This window comes from Lithobates pipiens, unplaced genomic scaffold, assembly GCF_037356315.1.
Source record: "Lithobates pipiens isolate NorthernLeopardFrog02 unplaced genomic scaffold, aLitPip1_a1.2 Scaffold_27, whole genome shotgun sequence".
NCBI lineage: Eukaryota > Metazoa > Chordata > Amphibia > Anura > Ranidae > Lithobates > Lithobates pipiens.
Window position 1 is genome coordinate 117,525,990 of NW_027507788.1, and position 15,219 is coordinate 117,541,208.

At 46.8% G+C, this 15,219-nt stretch overlaps 1 protein-coding gene across 2 annotated transcripts in view; it reads left to right on the top strand.

The window, feature by feature from the left end:
- LOC143934090 (sulfotransferase 2B1-like) overlaps positions 1 to 15,219 on the top strand; it is a 94,225-nt gene that overhangs the window by 2,208 nt on the left and 76,798 nt on the right. The window contains exon 1 of one of the 2 annotated variants that reach the window (XM_077457401.1): positions 7,700 to 7,845. The exons of the other annotated variant lie outside the window; for it this stretch is intronic. Coding sequence (XP_077313527.1) covers positions 7,720 to 7,845 — 126 coding nt within the window. The 5' untranslated portion in view covers positions 7,700 to 7,719. Of the gene's footprint in view, positions 1 to 7,699; positions 7,846 to 15,219 lie in introns of those variants that run through there. 2 annotated transcript variants of the gene reach the window in all.

The following is a 15,219-nucleotide window of genomic DNA, read 5'->3' on the forward strand; positions in this document are numbered from 1 at the left end:
CAGTGCAGACCCTCCTACAGTACAGACCCCTCCCCCTACAGCGCAGACCCCCCTACAGTACAGACTCCCCTACAGACCCCCCTACAGTGCCGAATCTTCCCCTACAGTACAGACCTCCCCCTACAGTGCAGGACCCCTTCTACAGTGCAGGACCCCCCTACAGTGCAGGACCCCTACAGTGCAGGACCCCCCTACAGTGCAGGACCCCTTCTACAGTGAAGAACCCCCCTACAGTGCAGGACCCCTTCTACAGTGCAGAACCCCCCTACAGTGCAGGACCCCCCTACAGTGCAGGACCCCCCCTACAGTGCAGGACCCCCTACAGTGCAGGACCCCTTCTACAGTGCAGACCCCCCACAGTGCAGGACCCCCTACAGTGCAGGACCCCCCCTACAGTGCAGACCCCCTACAGTGCAGACCCCCTACAGTGCAGGACCCCCCTACAGTGCAGAACCCCCCTACAGTGCAGGACCCCTTCTACAGTGCAGGACCTCCCTACAGTGCAGGACCCCCCTACAGTGCAGGACCCCCCCACAGTGCAGGACCCCCCCTACAGTGCAGGACCCCTTCTACAGTGCAGGACCCCCTACAGTGCAGGACCCCCTACAGTGCAGGACCCCCCTACAGTGCAGACCCCCCTACAGTGCAGGACCCACCACAGTAAAGAACCCCCCTACAGTGCACAGCCTCCCCTAAGGACCCATAGTGTACCTCGAGCCCAAGACAGCGGCATTGCAGGGGGGAGGTGTGGGCAGCACCCGAGTGAAGTGTCACCTGTCGGCTCAGTGATCCGGGACCCGGCGCAATAATCCCCTTCTCTCTGTGGTCGCGTGACTCACGTCGCGTAGTTCTGATCAGTCTCGGGCAGCGGCTGTCACTCACAGCTGAGCAGAGTGAAGCCGCCTCCCCCTCCTTGTCTACACAGTGCTGTGCATAGAGGAGGGGGAGGCGGCTTCACTCTGCTCGGCTGTGAGTGACAGCCGCTGCCCGAGACTGATCAGAACGGCCGCGCGACGCGACCACAGAGAGAAGGGGATTATTGTGCCGGGTCACTGAGCCAGCTGATGTCACTCCACTCGGGTGCTGCTCGCACCCCCCCCTGCAATGCCGCCCACTCCCAGTGCCTCGGGCTCTCTCTGTGTGGGCTGCGAACCCGAGGCACGGCGCTGTCTGACACTTCAGTTGCGGGGGGGGGGGGGTCGCTAGCCTGACACCCCCCCCAGTGTGTGGCACCCGGGGCGACACGCCCCCCCCGCCCCCCCACTTAGTACGTCCCTGCTGCTGCAAAGCATTGCATCAAAAATTGTAATTAATCTCTCTGCATTCACGCTACTGCCTTCCTCTAGCTGAGTGTCATCATCAGAGCCTACAAAACACTGGGCATCCTCCTGGAGCATGTACCCAACACTGTGCTCAAAGAGTTCAGGAGACTCCTCAGGAGGACGTGGTGGGTCTAGGGAAGGAGTCACTGATGATGACATTGAGACGAGGGAAGACGATGCGTTGGCAGCTGCTTTGCTAGTACCCTGAGACTGGGTGAGAGAGGATGAGGAGGATGAAGAGGGCTTGGTCATCCACTCTACCAAGTCATTGGCATGTTGCGGTTCAACATGTCCAGCTGCCGAAAAGAAGGACAAGCGTGTCCCATGGCCACGTGCTGATGACAATGCACCGCGTCCACGACCAGCACTGTTGTCTCTAGACACAGAGCCTGCTTGCCCTCTTTTATCGGCTCGCGCCTGTCTGCCTCTCCTTGCTGGCCTTCCAGACATGGTAATGGCCTGAAGGGAGTTGGGTAAAACAGCAGTTGGGTAGTGTATATTGTGCTGGAGGCACACAACACCCACTAACTCCTGCAGATGCCTTTATTATAGAACACCAGAGATAAAGGGGTATACTGTACTGGAGGCACACAACACCCACTAAGCCCTGCAGATGGCTCTATTAGAGAACAGCAATAAAGGGTAGATACAGGTGTATATTGTGCTGGAGGCACACAACACCCACTAACTCCTGCAGATGCCTTTATTATAGAACACCAGAGATAAAGGGGTATACTGTACTGGAGGCACACAACACCCACTAAGCCCTGCAGATGGCTCTATTAGAGAACAACAATAAAGGGTAGATACAGGTGTATATTGTGCTGGAGGCACAATACACCCACTAACTCCTGCAGATGCCTTTATTATAGAACACCAGAGATAAAGGGGTATACTGTAATGGAGTCACACAACACCCACTAAGCCCTGCAGATGGCTCTATTAGAGAACAGCAATAAAGGGTAGATACAGGTGTATATTGTGCTGGAGGCACAAAACACCCACTAACTCCTGCAGGTGCCTTTATTATAGAACACCAGAGATAAAGGGGTATATACAGATGTATACTGTGCTGTGCTGGAGGCACACACAACTTCCAATAACTCCTGCAGATGGCAGATGGCTCAAATAGAGAAGAGCTATGTAGGTGGATATAGCGGTGTGTACTGGGTACAGAGCACACAGACAGCACGCACAAGCTCCTAACACTACTGACTGCAAGCTCTATTATAAAAGATAGATCACTAGCTATATAGGTGAGGTGAATATAGCGTTGTATACTGCGGTCAGGGCGCGCAGACAACAACCACTACAGAAGAGCAAGATCGAAAATCGGCCAATAACGATCGGTGTATACTGTGTTGAAGGTACACAGAACACCCACTAACTGCTTCAGACGCCAACACACTACACAAGGCCGCCGCGCTGGCGGCCTTATATAGTGTGGGGCGTGTACTACACAGCCTGAGCTATGATTGGCCACAGGCATCCTGCCTGTGGCCAATCATGGCTCTCCTCGCTGCTGGCGCTGTGATTGGCCAAGCATGCGGGGTCACAGTGCATGCTTGGCCAATCATGAGCCAGCAATGCACTGCGATGACGCAGTGCATTGTGGGCCATGAGCGCCACACGAATTTGGCGCGAACGGCCCATAATGTTCGGAATTCGCCGAACGGGCGAACAGCCGATGTTTGAATCGAACGTATGTTCGACTCGAACACGAAGCTCATCCCTATCAGCCATACTATCTGTATGGCTGACATCGCACCCACACAGACATGGCATGTAATGTGAACAGCAGTGCGCTGTGCATTACATGCGATGTCTGGCATCGCAATAGTGTGAACCAGGGCTAAAAGTGATCAAGTGGCTCTATAGCTGCTTGGATTACATTTACCTTGAAGCAAATTGCTGCCACTAAAAAATTAAATCTTGGTCTCTGCAGCTGAAGTGATGGCTGAGATATTCCCCTTCCCGTCCAAGGACCTATATGTTCAGATGGCGGACAGGAGGCAGTTAAAAAGAAAAATATATCTTCAAGTATGTATGATTAAAGTATGACTAAAGCCAAAACTTATTTTTTTTAGTTTTGGATAGAGTGAAGAGGATTAGAACCCCTGTCAATTTTTATTGCTGTCCCCGTTAAGGAGATTCACCCTCTCTATTTGGCCTGTAAAGAAAATTCTTGACAGAGTGAGAAGAAAAAAAGCCAATCACTGGCTTCTGTTTGAAGGGAGATTGGTCCAGAAGAGGAAGGGGCGAAGCTGCCTCATATTTGCCCACCAGTACCACCTGCCAGTGGTACAAATCAGTGCCCACAGTAAGTGCCAGCAATCAGTGTCACCTATCAGTGCTCACAAGTGCAATCTATCAATGCCCACCTGTGGTGCCAATCAGTGCCTCATCAGTGCCGCCTAGCAGTGCTGCCTATCAGTGTCACCTACCAGTGCCTATCAGTGCCCATCACTGCTTCCCATCAGTGCCCATCACTGATACCCATCAGTGCCCATCAGTGCCACCTAGCAGTGCCACATATCAATGCCCATCAGTGCCACCAATCAGTGCCCTTCAGTGCCACCTCTCAGTGCCCACCAATGCCACCTATCAGTTCCCACCACTGCCACCCATGGGTGGCCATCAGTGCCAGCTATAAGTGCCACCTAGCAGTGCCCATTAGTGCTCTTCAGTGCCACTTATCAATGCCCTTCAGTGTCACCAATCAGTGCCACCTCTCCGTGCCCACCAATGCCACCTATCAGTGCCCACCACTGCCACCCATCAGTGGCCATCAGTGCCAGCTATCAGTGCCACCTATTAGTACCCTTCAGTGCCACCTATCAATGCCCTTCAATGCCACCAATCAGTGCCCACCAATGCCACCTATCAGTGCCCACCAGAGCCACCTCATCAGTGCCCACCAGTGCCGCCTATTAGTGTCCATCAGTGCCTCCTTATCAGTGCCCATCAGTATTGCCTTATCAGTGCCCATCAGTGCATCCTTTCAGTGCCCATCAGTGTAGCCTCCTCAGCGTACATCAATGAAGGAGAAAAATTACCTGTTTTAAAATTTTATTAACAAAATATAAAACGGTTTTGTATTTTTTTTTTTTTAATTCAGTCTATTTTTTTATTTTTTTTAACAAAAAAAAAAAAACCCAGAGGTGATCAAATACCATCGAAAGAAAGCTCTATTTGTGGGGAAAAAAATATAAAAATGTTACTTGGGTACAGTGTTGTATGACTGCTCAGTTGTCATTCAAAAAGTGACAGTGCTAAAAGCTGAAAATTGGTCTGGGCAGGAGGGGATTTTAGGTGCCCAGTAAGCAAGTGATTAACCTAAAAAAAAGTATCTTCTATTGCTCAAAGCCTCCTCTAAATTTCTAATTTCTTTGATTTTGCTAATTATGCTTGAGATCTGACTTCCCGTTAGAGGGTAGCTACGTTCAATTGTATTGTTTGACTGGATGGTTTATTAAGGTCAAGTGCGCTGTCTTCAGCTTTCTGTTATTGTAACTGTAGCTCCCCCTAGCGTTGCAAGGGTGATAGAGTAGGATGTCTTGTGTTAGTGTAGGTGCATTTCCAGGCTGTGTAAGCCCTTGTACACACGGTCAGAGAATCTGTCGGAATGTGTCCTATCGGACCGTGTTGTCGGATAATCCGACTGTGTGTGGTATGCATCGGACTGATTCCGTCGGAATATCCGTCGGACCCAATTTTCCAACTTGTTGGAAATATTTCCCGACCAACTGGGATACTCCAATCATGTGTAGCCTACTCCGACGGATAAGGTGCCACGCATGCTCACATTCAAATTCCGACACGGAAGCGCTCGTTCAGGTAAAACTACTGCTCGTAAGCGATATAGCACTTTCGTCAAGCTGCAATGTTAAAAATTCTTTCATCAAGCGCATTTTCTTGTTCTTTACAATGCTGCAAGAACTAACTTCTTTTGATGCTCATAGTCACACACACTTCTCCCGATTTCATTACTCTTTTTTAACCATTTCAGCAATACAATTTTAGTTTGCGTCACATCTACACAATTTTAGATTTTGTTTATTCTTTTTTGGATGCTTTTTTATTTTTAATTCCTAAAAATCTCCTTTAAAGACAGTTTACTAATTTCTCCTTGTTTTGGGGTGATTTTTTGTGTGTAAACTTACCACAACAACATTATTTTATTTTTTATCTTTGGTTTTTCTTTTTTAATCTACAGGAGGTTGTTTAGTGTTGGCACCCCTTGTTATTCATTTCACTTTGTATTTTTGAAATGTACCTGCCTGCTCACAAATAAACTGGCCTTTTGGAAGGAAAACACATTACACAAGTATTTCATCAAACAAAAAAAACCTTTATTTTGGTCGCTATAAAATAAAAATAAGAACGCAGAACTGGAGAAACTTCTTAACTTTGGTGCAGCCTTTGGCCCCCAGGGCAGACATGAACAAATTCTAATAGAAAAAATTGGTGGCCTGAGGAGTAGATATCTCAGGGAGAGAAGTCTGGTCCCGAAGTCCTAGAGAACAGGAAATTCAGATGCCATTTCTGTCCCCAGGATGTGGATCTTCAAGAGGCTGCATCTTCTGGCAGACCAGACTGAACCCAGGCCATCACTCTCTCGTCTTCCTTGGGCACTTCCCACCAGGCATCCTTCCACAGCCTCCCCCCGACTGAGGTCTTCCTGTGTATGAAAAGGGGACATAGTTTTAGTTTTTTGATCATCAATCACACCATTTTGTGCTCTTGGCTTTTGCAAATTGAATGTTACCAAATAGAATAGACTATCATTCTGAGACCAGCATTTTTCTTTCACGTCCCAATCATTTTTGGTCACTACTGTCTATTGAGATGTAAACCACTTTGTTAAATCACAACTTACTGATCAATAAGAACATCTAATTAACATCATTAAATGTAACACAAGAAATATGTTCAACAATGCAATACCTGTCTCAAGCTGGGCCCCACCACATGTTGCTGCCTGGAAGGCCCAGGTTGGACATCAGAAGCCTCAGCTGGGGGTGAAGGATGCCTTGAAGGAAGACTGGAGAGTGGTGGCCTGAGTGGTGGCCTGAGTGGTGGCCTGGGTACCCCTTGGTCTCCCAGAAAATGCAGCCTGTCAAAGTGAACCATCCTGGGGGAATAAATGGCATCTGGATCTCCTGCTCTCAAGGACTCCAGGAGCTTCTTTCTCTCCCTGAAATATGTAAGCTTCATGGCCACAATTTTCCTATTCAGATAGTCCATGTCTGCCGTGGGGACCATGATCCGCACCAAAGAAAGCAGTTTCTCCAGTGCTGCGTTCCTCTTTGTTCTGTCGGCATAAACTTGCTAATACTTGTAGTGGAACTGCCCCACGCAGGGCATCTCCATGTACAGTTCTATGAATAGCCCCATAAAGTTTGCATTTTTGAAAGGATCCATATTGTCTACAAGACACAACACAAGACAAACCCTCAAATACTAATAATGCCATTAAAACCCCTCCTAATCTTGTCTCAACATTGGCCTAGATAGAAGCAGTCTAGTCTAGTGAAGCACCAACTTAAAATGTTTACCTTTGTTTCCACGTTCGTCATGTCCGCGCCTCACTCTCTTCCCAGATCGTACGGACGATACATGCGTGTTGCGTTTTATATACAGTGTGCATGCGTGAAACTCCACCCGCCCCTGACGTTATTTCCAGACTATTCCCCGCCCCTTCGCTTCTGGCACAGTGGGGAGAGCACATGGCGGAGAGAACACAGGTGCGCACTAATAATAGTTGCACTAACGAGGAGGAGGGTGAGGAAAGCCCGGAGCCTGAAACGTCCCGATCCAGGAAGACAAGATTTAAGGCCTCAAATATGTCTTTTGGAGAGATGTTGGAGATGGTCGACATATTGAACAGGACCGACTATGATTGGAAGTATGGACCTTACCCAAACCCAAATATCAGAAAGGCCAAGATCATGAATAAAGTTGTGAAGAGTCTTCAGAAGAATTTTGGGGTACACCGATCCAAGGATCAACTGAGAAAACGCTGGTCAGACCTAAAACTGAGGGAGCACGAGCAGTACCTAAGGATCAAGCGTGTTCTTAAAAAAAGTAAGTAGTTTTCGTGTGTTCATATGATTATTCTTGCTTGCATACTGCTCCATGTGCTTTGATTTCATGTTGTGCATTTTAAAATGGGCACTTTCAAGTTCATGGTTTTGTTCGTTCGTATGAAACATCGTTCTGCAGGGAAGTATTCCACCTAAACAAAGTGTACCCAATAATGTTCTCACCTTGTAACTCGGCCCAAAAACACAATTGTACAACACTTCCAAGCAATGTTTATGATTCCTATTTCTGCCCTCTCTGTGCTAATTATTCTTTGTTTACATTCTCATAGGGGAGAGAAGACTCTGCAAGTATGAGGACACCAGGGACCACACCCCTCCCAAAGAAGGGCAACTTCCAAAAGCAGAAACAGAGGAGCAGGAGCAGGAGGAGGAGGAAGGAGAGATCGTGGAGGTTGGACAAATTGTCACCACAACAGGTGAGTGTCGGAGAACACAGCTTCCGGTAAGCTTATCAGTGTATATCACCATATTTGGATTACATGGTGTGTTTGTTTGCTTTGTTTTGTTGGTGATGTGGAAGCAGATTCCCATGTTACCAGTGAAAGTGCCCAGATCTTGATTGGGTAGATAATGGGGTGCCATTCGGGATTTGGAAATTATCCAACAAAACATCAATGATGTTAAAAATAAAATGAAGAACATCATTGATGTTTTGGGGAGAGTGTGAAACAACAAAAACTAGATAGGGTTTTATTTTTGCTATTTTAAAAACAAAATGTTGTATTTATCGAAATTCCAAATTTGTAAGATGCACAGAGTGTGTAAACATGCGCTATCTCCCATCATGGGGGATCAATGTACATGTTTTGTGGAAAGTGTCTGAGAGGAAGGCGTTGCAGCCCCAAAGCATGTACATTGATCCCCCATGATTGGAGATAGCACATGTTGACACACTGTGTGCATCTTCCAAATTAGTTTTTTTCAGGGGTGACACCCCATGTGATGAAGGCAATATCAGCCCAGTTTGTACATACTCATGTCTGATATTGTCTTCACTTTTCAAAGTTGAACTTTGTAAGTTCCTGTGTTCTGTATTTTACGGTTTGATACATGCCTGTTTACACAAAAACAACAAGGAAACAAAATTCTGATTAAACTCTGTTTTGGATACACAAAAGCTCTTGGTTTGTTGTAAAAACCTTTTCGAAGCTGGACGGCGATGGAGTAGGTCGCAAGTGAGTTGAGCTCCGCTCCCGGTTTATCCTGAACAGCTATCCTGTGCTTCGGTGGCAGCCTAAGACTGAGGGGAATCGGTGGATTGGGACCCCGCTACTCATCCCGACATGTCTCCTACAAAAAAACACGGCTCGGCGGCAGCCTCCCTGGAAAAGTTCCGCAGGCAGGATAGGGAGTCGGCCCAAGATGGCGTCCCCTCGCCCTCCACAGCTCATCCAGCGGCGAATGATACAGACAAAGTGCTGGAGGCTATTTCCGCCTGCCAATCCTCCCTCACCACTAAAATTGAGGAGTTTAGAGTGGACATTTCTCTTATAAGACAGGACATGTCTAAGCTCAAAGACCGTGGGAAGGAGACGGAAGACAGGCTCGGCCAGGCGGAGGATGTGCTGCATCCGCTCCAACACTCCCACGAGGAGGTGAGGCGCCAACTCCATCTTCTTGCCCAAAAACAGGACGACCTTGAAAACAGATCGCGTAGGTCGAACCTTCGCTTTATTGGTTTACCGGAGGGTGCAGAGGGCTCCGATCCACCTACCTTTCTTGAGAATCTGCTGATCAAAACCTATGGCCGGGAAGCATTCTCCACCACATTTATAGTGGAACGGGCGCATCGTATGCCTGCGAGGCGCCCGCCGGAAGGCGCGCCGCCTCGCACTTTCATTGCAAAACTGCTCAACTTTCGAGACAGGGATACCGTTCTGCGCTTGAGCAGAGAGAGGGGCAACATTCCCTTTCAGGCTGGTCATATTATGGCCTTCCCGGATTTCTCCGCGGAAGTGCAGAAGCAGCGGGCTCGCTTCGTTGAGGTGAAGAAGCGGCTGCGAATTAGCCACATTAAATATGCCATGATGTACCCGGCGAGGCTCCGTGTCCTGGGTGAAGACCGAGCACACTTCTTCGACGACCCGGCGCAAGCGATGGAATGGCTGGAGCGAAGGGAAGCTGACAGAAATCGTCGGGCATAACGAATGGACTGCTCTATCTGCTATGTGCCATTGTTCCTGGGATTTTCCTCCCCTTACTGTTTTCTTACCGCTGGAGGTAGGCTATTATCAGTGGGTGAGTGAGCTATTCTACTTATTACCATGCACTGCCTTGATGATGACTGATGGTACTTCAGGCTCTGTCCCTCGCTGCCCGCAACTTCACTAGATTCGCCAGATTTCCACCGATGAACTGGGACTGTTCCAGCGCGACTTCCTGAGATGCAGCCTGACCGCGATCCTTTTTTTTTGTTTTTCTCTCTGTGACTGGCGTAGGCTTGGGACTTATTATAATAGATCTCTATGCTCTCACATGGCCAGCAGCCCCTGCAATATGAATACACCTTGTTCGGGCATGTGCTCTCCTTCTCTTCTCTTATTTCTTTTGTCCCGTCTATCTGCCCTTCCTCTCTTCTTTTTCCTACCTTTAATTTTATTACTGTCACAACTGTTAACCATGTAGTGCTGTTTGGAATGCGTTCTTCGTTGATACCGGGGGCGGGGGCCGTGACCCTTGTTTCGCGGCTTAGCCCGGTGGGCTGCTCTTTGCGCCTTATGCAGCGAGTGACCGCCCCGTATGTAGTTCAATGCCCGGTTTATCCCCCTGTAGACTTGTATAATCCAGGCAGTAGGGGGAGGGTCTGCTGGATACATTGGCTGCAGGGGGTACGGGCAAAAGTTTGGCGAGTTGGGGGTGTATGCTCCGGCTCAGTTGGGGGGGCTGAGAGCTGGGTGGGGGGAGGGGGGTGGGGGTTTGGGATTGGGTTTGTGTTGGTTTTTTGGTTATTTTTCGAGTTTATGGTATATAGAAATGTGCTCCAGTATGTACTGACGGGATGGTGGATGGGAGCTGGGGGGGATGAGACGGATTCTGCATTGGGGATCGGCCTGCCCTGCCAGGAGCATAGATTGAAAGCTACTGTTATATGGCTCCGGTTAAATTTCTGACGTGGAACGTCCGGGGCATTAGGGATAAGCTCAAACGCACGGCTGTCTTCACGTGCCTTAAATCCTACAGAGCAGATGTTATAGTGTTGGTAGAAACTCATGTAACGGGCCGCCTCCAGTTGGCGCTCCGAAGACCGTGGGTTGGGTGGACATACCACGCAACCCACACCCCCTATTCTCAAGGTGTATCCCTGCTGATAGCTAAGACATTACAATTCCACCTGCTTGACTTGCGGACTGATCCCCAGGGCCGGTTTGTCTTTCTACACTGCACTATCCAAGGCAGGCGATATTTACTCTTGAAAAACAGGGGGGAAAACACTGCGCTGTAACTTAACTAAGCAAAAAAACAGCTGCCAACACTTAAAACAAACAAAGTTCAACAATTTTAGGGTAAAGATAGTGTAGCGCTTCTACAATAGTGAATGTGATGAACACACACATAAACAAAAAATGTATAGAAAGTGGTCACATAGGAAAATCCATAATATGGGAGAAGTCCAATTGAAATGGAGGAAAACTCCGTGATGTGACTGGTGCAGAAATAATTAAACCGCTTCAAGTGGGGGTCTTGCTATTCAGGTACACTCGAATATATCGGCTTGTCTGCAGACATTAGTGAAATAAATGAATACTCTTACCAACTGTGTTGGACTCACACGGTCTTACGACGGTTGAGTCTAAAGAGCTTGTGGTCCTAACCTAGGACCAAAGGAAGGATCGGTGAAGGTCCGTCAAGTTGATGAGGAAACTCCAAACAGCTGTAGGCCATACGATGTAGTTCAGGACTGGAACGCCGGAATGGTTTCTTGTCCAACTCGGACGCGACTCGATCCGTACAGATACCCCCGAATATGGAGTAAACGATGGTGTGGGTTTTAAACCAAAAACGGGAAAAAGAAAAGAAAAAGAGAGCTCCACATGGTGCGGGTCAGACGGTCTTAACCGGCAAATTTATTTGAAAGTCAAATAATTCAATAAAAATTAAGACTTAGTGATCACATAAGGGCTGAATAAAAGAATAAAAATAAAAGCAATGTGGGGTGCCAACAGCTAGCCCGACGCGTTTCGACATAAATGTCTTCAACAGGGGCATGATGGAACCCACCACATTGCTGACAAATTTATGGAGTTTCTAAGACAGCTCCGCCTAAAAAAGGGGCGGAGACTCTAATCTGAGACAACCCCTTACAAATGGACTAAACAATCATAGCAGGCTATAAAGGGCTTATTCAGTCATACTATACAAATTCATATAACTGATCCATTATCCATACAAGACAATAACCTCTCATACAACTGCCCAGCTACTTTGGTTAAAATTCGCAAAAGCACAGATATCAATGAGCATATCACATACATTTATCCCGTCTGTATTCCACTTTTACCTCTATGACTAGAGGAGACCAATACATGACCAGTACAAATGCAGCATTTTGTCTAACACATAGAACATGGCCACCTAACATGCAACTTTATCACCCTATATGCTGTGAATCTGACACTTAGAATATTTACTCACAGTTGTGTTGTATCAAGATGGGTGTATATATTTCATGGTAGCCGTGGCCGATAATGATCTGCCTTTGTATGTGATTAGATGGATCTTTAGTGACTATAACCTGCTAGCGATGTGCGGTTAAAACAACTTGTGTATGGGTTGCCATAGCAACCAATGCTGTGTAGAATGTGTATTTACTACGTCCCGGGTCATGTGACGTAATTACGTCCTGACCCTTGGGACGCTTGTCCTACCGCCACCAATCACAGGTTCGCACAATGCGTCACCGTGAGGGGAGGATCTAAAGGAGGCGTGCATCTTTCGCGCCACGAGGTCACGGCGCGCACGCCAAACAATCACGTGACACGTCAGCCTCGCATGGCGTACATACAGGAAGGAGGGGCGGGGAAGAGCGTGCAAACTTCGCGCCAAAAGGCCGCGTCGTGCACGCCTCCAATCCCACACTACGGCGTACGCCATAATCTCCTTAGTCGAGACAGCCGGAGCGTGTGACGCAATCACGTCGCGTCAAAACACGTCACCGGCTGGATCGAAACCATGGTAACCAGTCCCCTGACTTGGGAAGGCCGTTGTCATGGGGAGGAGGACGCTAAGGGAACAAAAATTCTAAATTGAACACTGAGGCTCGCATCGCAGGGGTTCATAATAAATGGATGATGTCACCCATATATGAAAGGAGAGAATATATAAGTAACGGAGAAGGTTAACACAAATCAATATAGTCTGCTTCTAAAACTACAAAAGCCAGACAAACATTGTAAGGGATGCGCGTCATTTGCCCCAGAGCAGGAAAAATAAATTAACCCGCAGTGGGGTACAAGCGACAAAGACACGCACCGCACACTATAAAACAGGTACATGATGTCCCAGGACAACATTGTACTGACTTGAATATCTTGTGTCTCAGGGAAGTAGTACACTACTACACATAATGGTATGTATTTGTAATGTAAATTAGACAATGATTCAAACGCATGTAAGAGACTGTAAAATAATAAATTTAAGTGAAAATGGACATGAATAAACATGTTGGGGAAAGTTCAGTGAAAACAAAACGAACCACTATGGGCTCGAGAAGAGGCACAAAGTGTGCCAAATGTATACGGGACATGTTCAAAAGAACTATGACTCACCAACTATTAAATAATAACCATGTTAGTGGTGAAAATAAGTATAGTGTATGAAAGTGAAAAGTAATGAATGTAAAGTCTGAAAAACAGAAAAATAATATGGATAAGGAAATATTAACCCGCACCCAAATTATTTAGGCCTGATTAATAAAACTATTGATGTCCCAGTCTGTATTCATGCCATGGGGGGAGTAGCACCTCAATTCGTATATCCAAAACGTCTCGAGGCGCGACACCCCCCGTAGGCATGAGTCCCTCCTCCAGCTTGGAACGAATTTGTCTATGATCTGAAAACGTATGCCTGTAGGATCTCTATTGTGTTGTTCAAGGTAATGTCTCGGGACCGTGTGTTTATCACAGCCTTTTTTTATTTTGGTAAGATGTTCATTTACTCTGATTGAGAAGTTCCGAATAGTACGGCCAACATATTGCTTGTTACAAGGGCATGTAATCAAATAAACTATATATCTAGTGGTACAAGTGGTAAAGTGTTTCATGGAATATCTGCGTTGGGTGGCTGTGGATGTGAAAGAGTCACTCTTCCGCTTACCCAACATGTTATGTATGCAGACGTTGCATTTTCTGCAAGGAAAATACCCTTTGCTCTGTGGGAAAAACTGAATAGGTCTGGGGATGTCTATTACATTAGGGGAGATATCACTTTGTATCGAGCGAGCTCCCCTGTAAATAATTCCAGCTTTCTCAGGGATTATTCCTCCTAAAACTTTATCACTGCATAGTACCTTCCAATGCCTGTTAATGATTTTCTTTACCTCATTATGTTGTGTGGAGAAGGTGGTGAAGAATGACCATTTAAATTTGTCATTCGTTTTTGTTTTAGATTTCTTTTTGACAAGGGACGACCTATTGGTCTGTAAAGCTGTTTTAATATCAGCATCCAAAACGCATGGGTCGTAACCCTTGTCTATGAACCTCTTTCGGATAGTATAGGATTGGGAAATAAAATCACTGTCATTAGTGCAGTTACGCCTCAGTCGGAGAAATTGACCACGTGGAACAGATTTGAGCCATTGTTGATGATGGCAGCTGTCTACAGGGATATACCCGTTCCTGTCAGTTGGTTTAAAAAAGGTTCTCAAGACTAGGCGTTTCTGCACTACTGTGATTTCCAAATCCAGGAAATGTATGTTGGTGGTGCTGGCTTCAAAGGTCAAATTAATACCGCGATCATTGTTATTAAGGATTGCCATGAAGGCATCTAAAGATGACCGACTACCTCTCCATAGGAGGAGGATGTCGTCTATGTATCTTGCCCACAGTACCAATTCAGGTCTGTCCAGGGCATAGACGACATCCTCCTCCCACTGTGCCATAAACAAATTGGCTAAACTGGGTGCGTATTTAGCTCCCATGGCAACACCTTTGATCTGGGTATAAAAGATGCCCTGAAACCAGAAATAATTATGAGAGGTGGCGAACTCTAAAAGTTGCATGAGGAAATTTCTATGTATCAAAGGGAGTGTTAAGTCCCTTGAAAGAAATAATTCCACAGCGCTCAAACCCAAGTGCTGTGGGATACAAGTGTATAGGGCGGATACATCGGCTGTAACTAGAATGAGATCATCATGATACTGTATATTCTCTAATAGTCGAATCGTATCACCTGTATCTTGTAGATAAGATGGTACACTTCTCACTAGGGGCTGAAGATAAAAATCTATATATTTCCCTATCCTCGAAGTAATGGAATCTATACCACTAACAATCGGGCGGCCTGGTGGGTTCTCATGGTCCTTGTGTATTTTAGGTAGGTGGTATATTGTAGTGATACGTGGTGCTAGTGGGATCATAAATTCCCTCTCCTTTTGATTTAAAATGTTCAAAGAGAAACCTTCATCTATAATCTGTGTGAGCTCTTTTTTATATTTGGAGGTGGGGTCTCCTGGTAACAGACTGTAAGTGGTGACGTCACTCAACAGTCTGTTCATCTCATTAACATAACGTGACTTATCTAGTACCACCAGACCACCCCCCTTATCTGCAGGGCGGATGATAAGATTTTTTCTT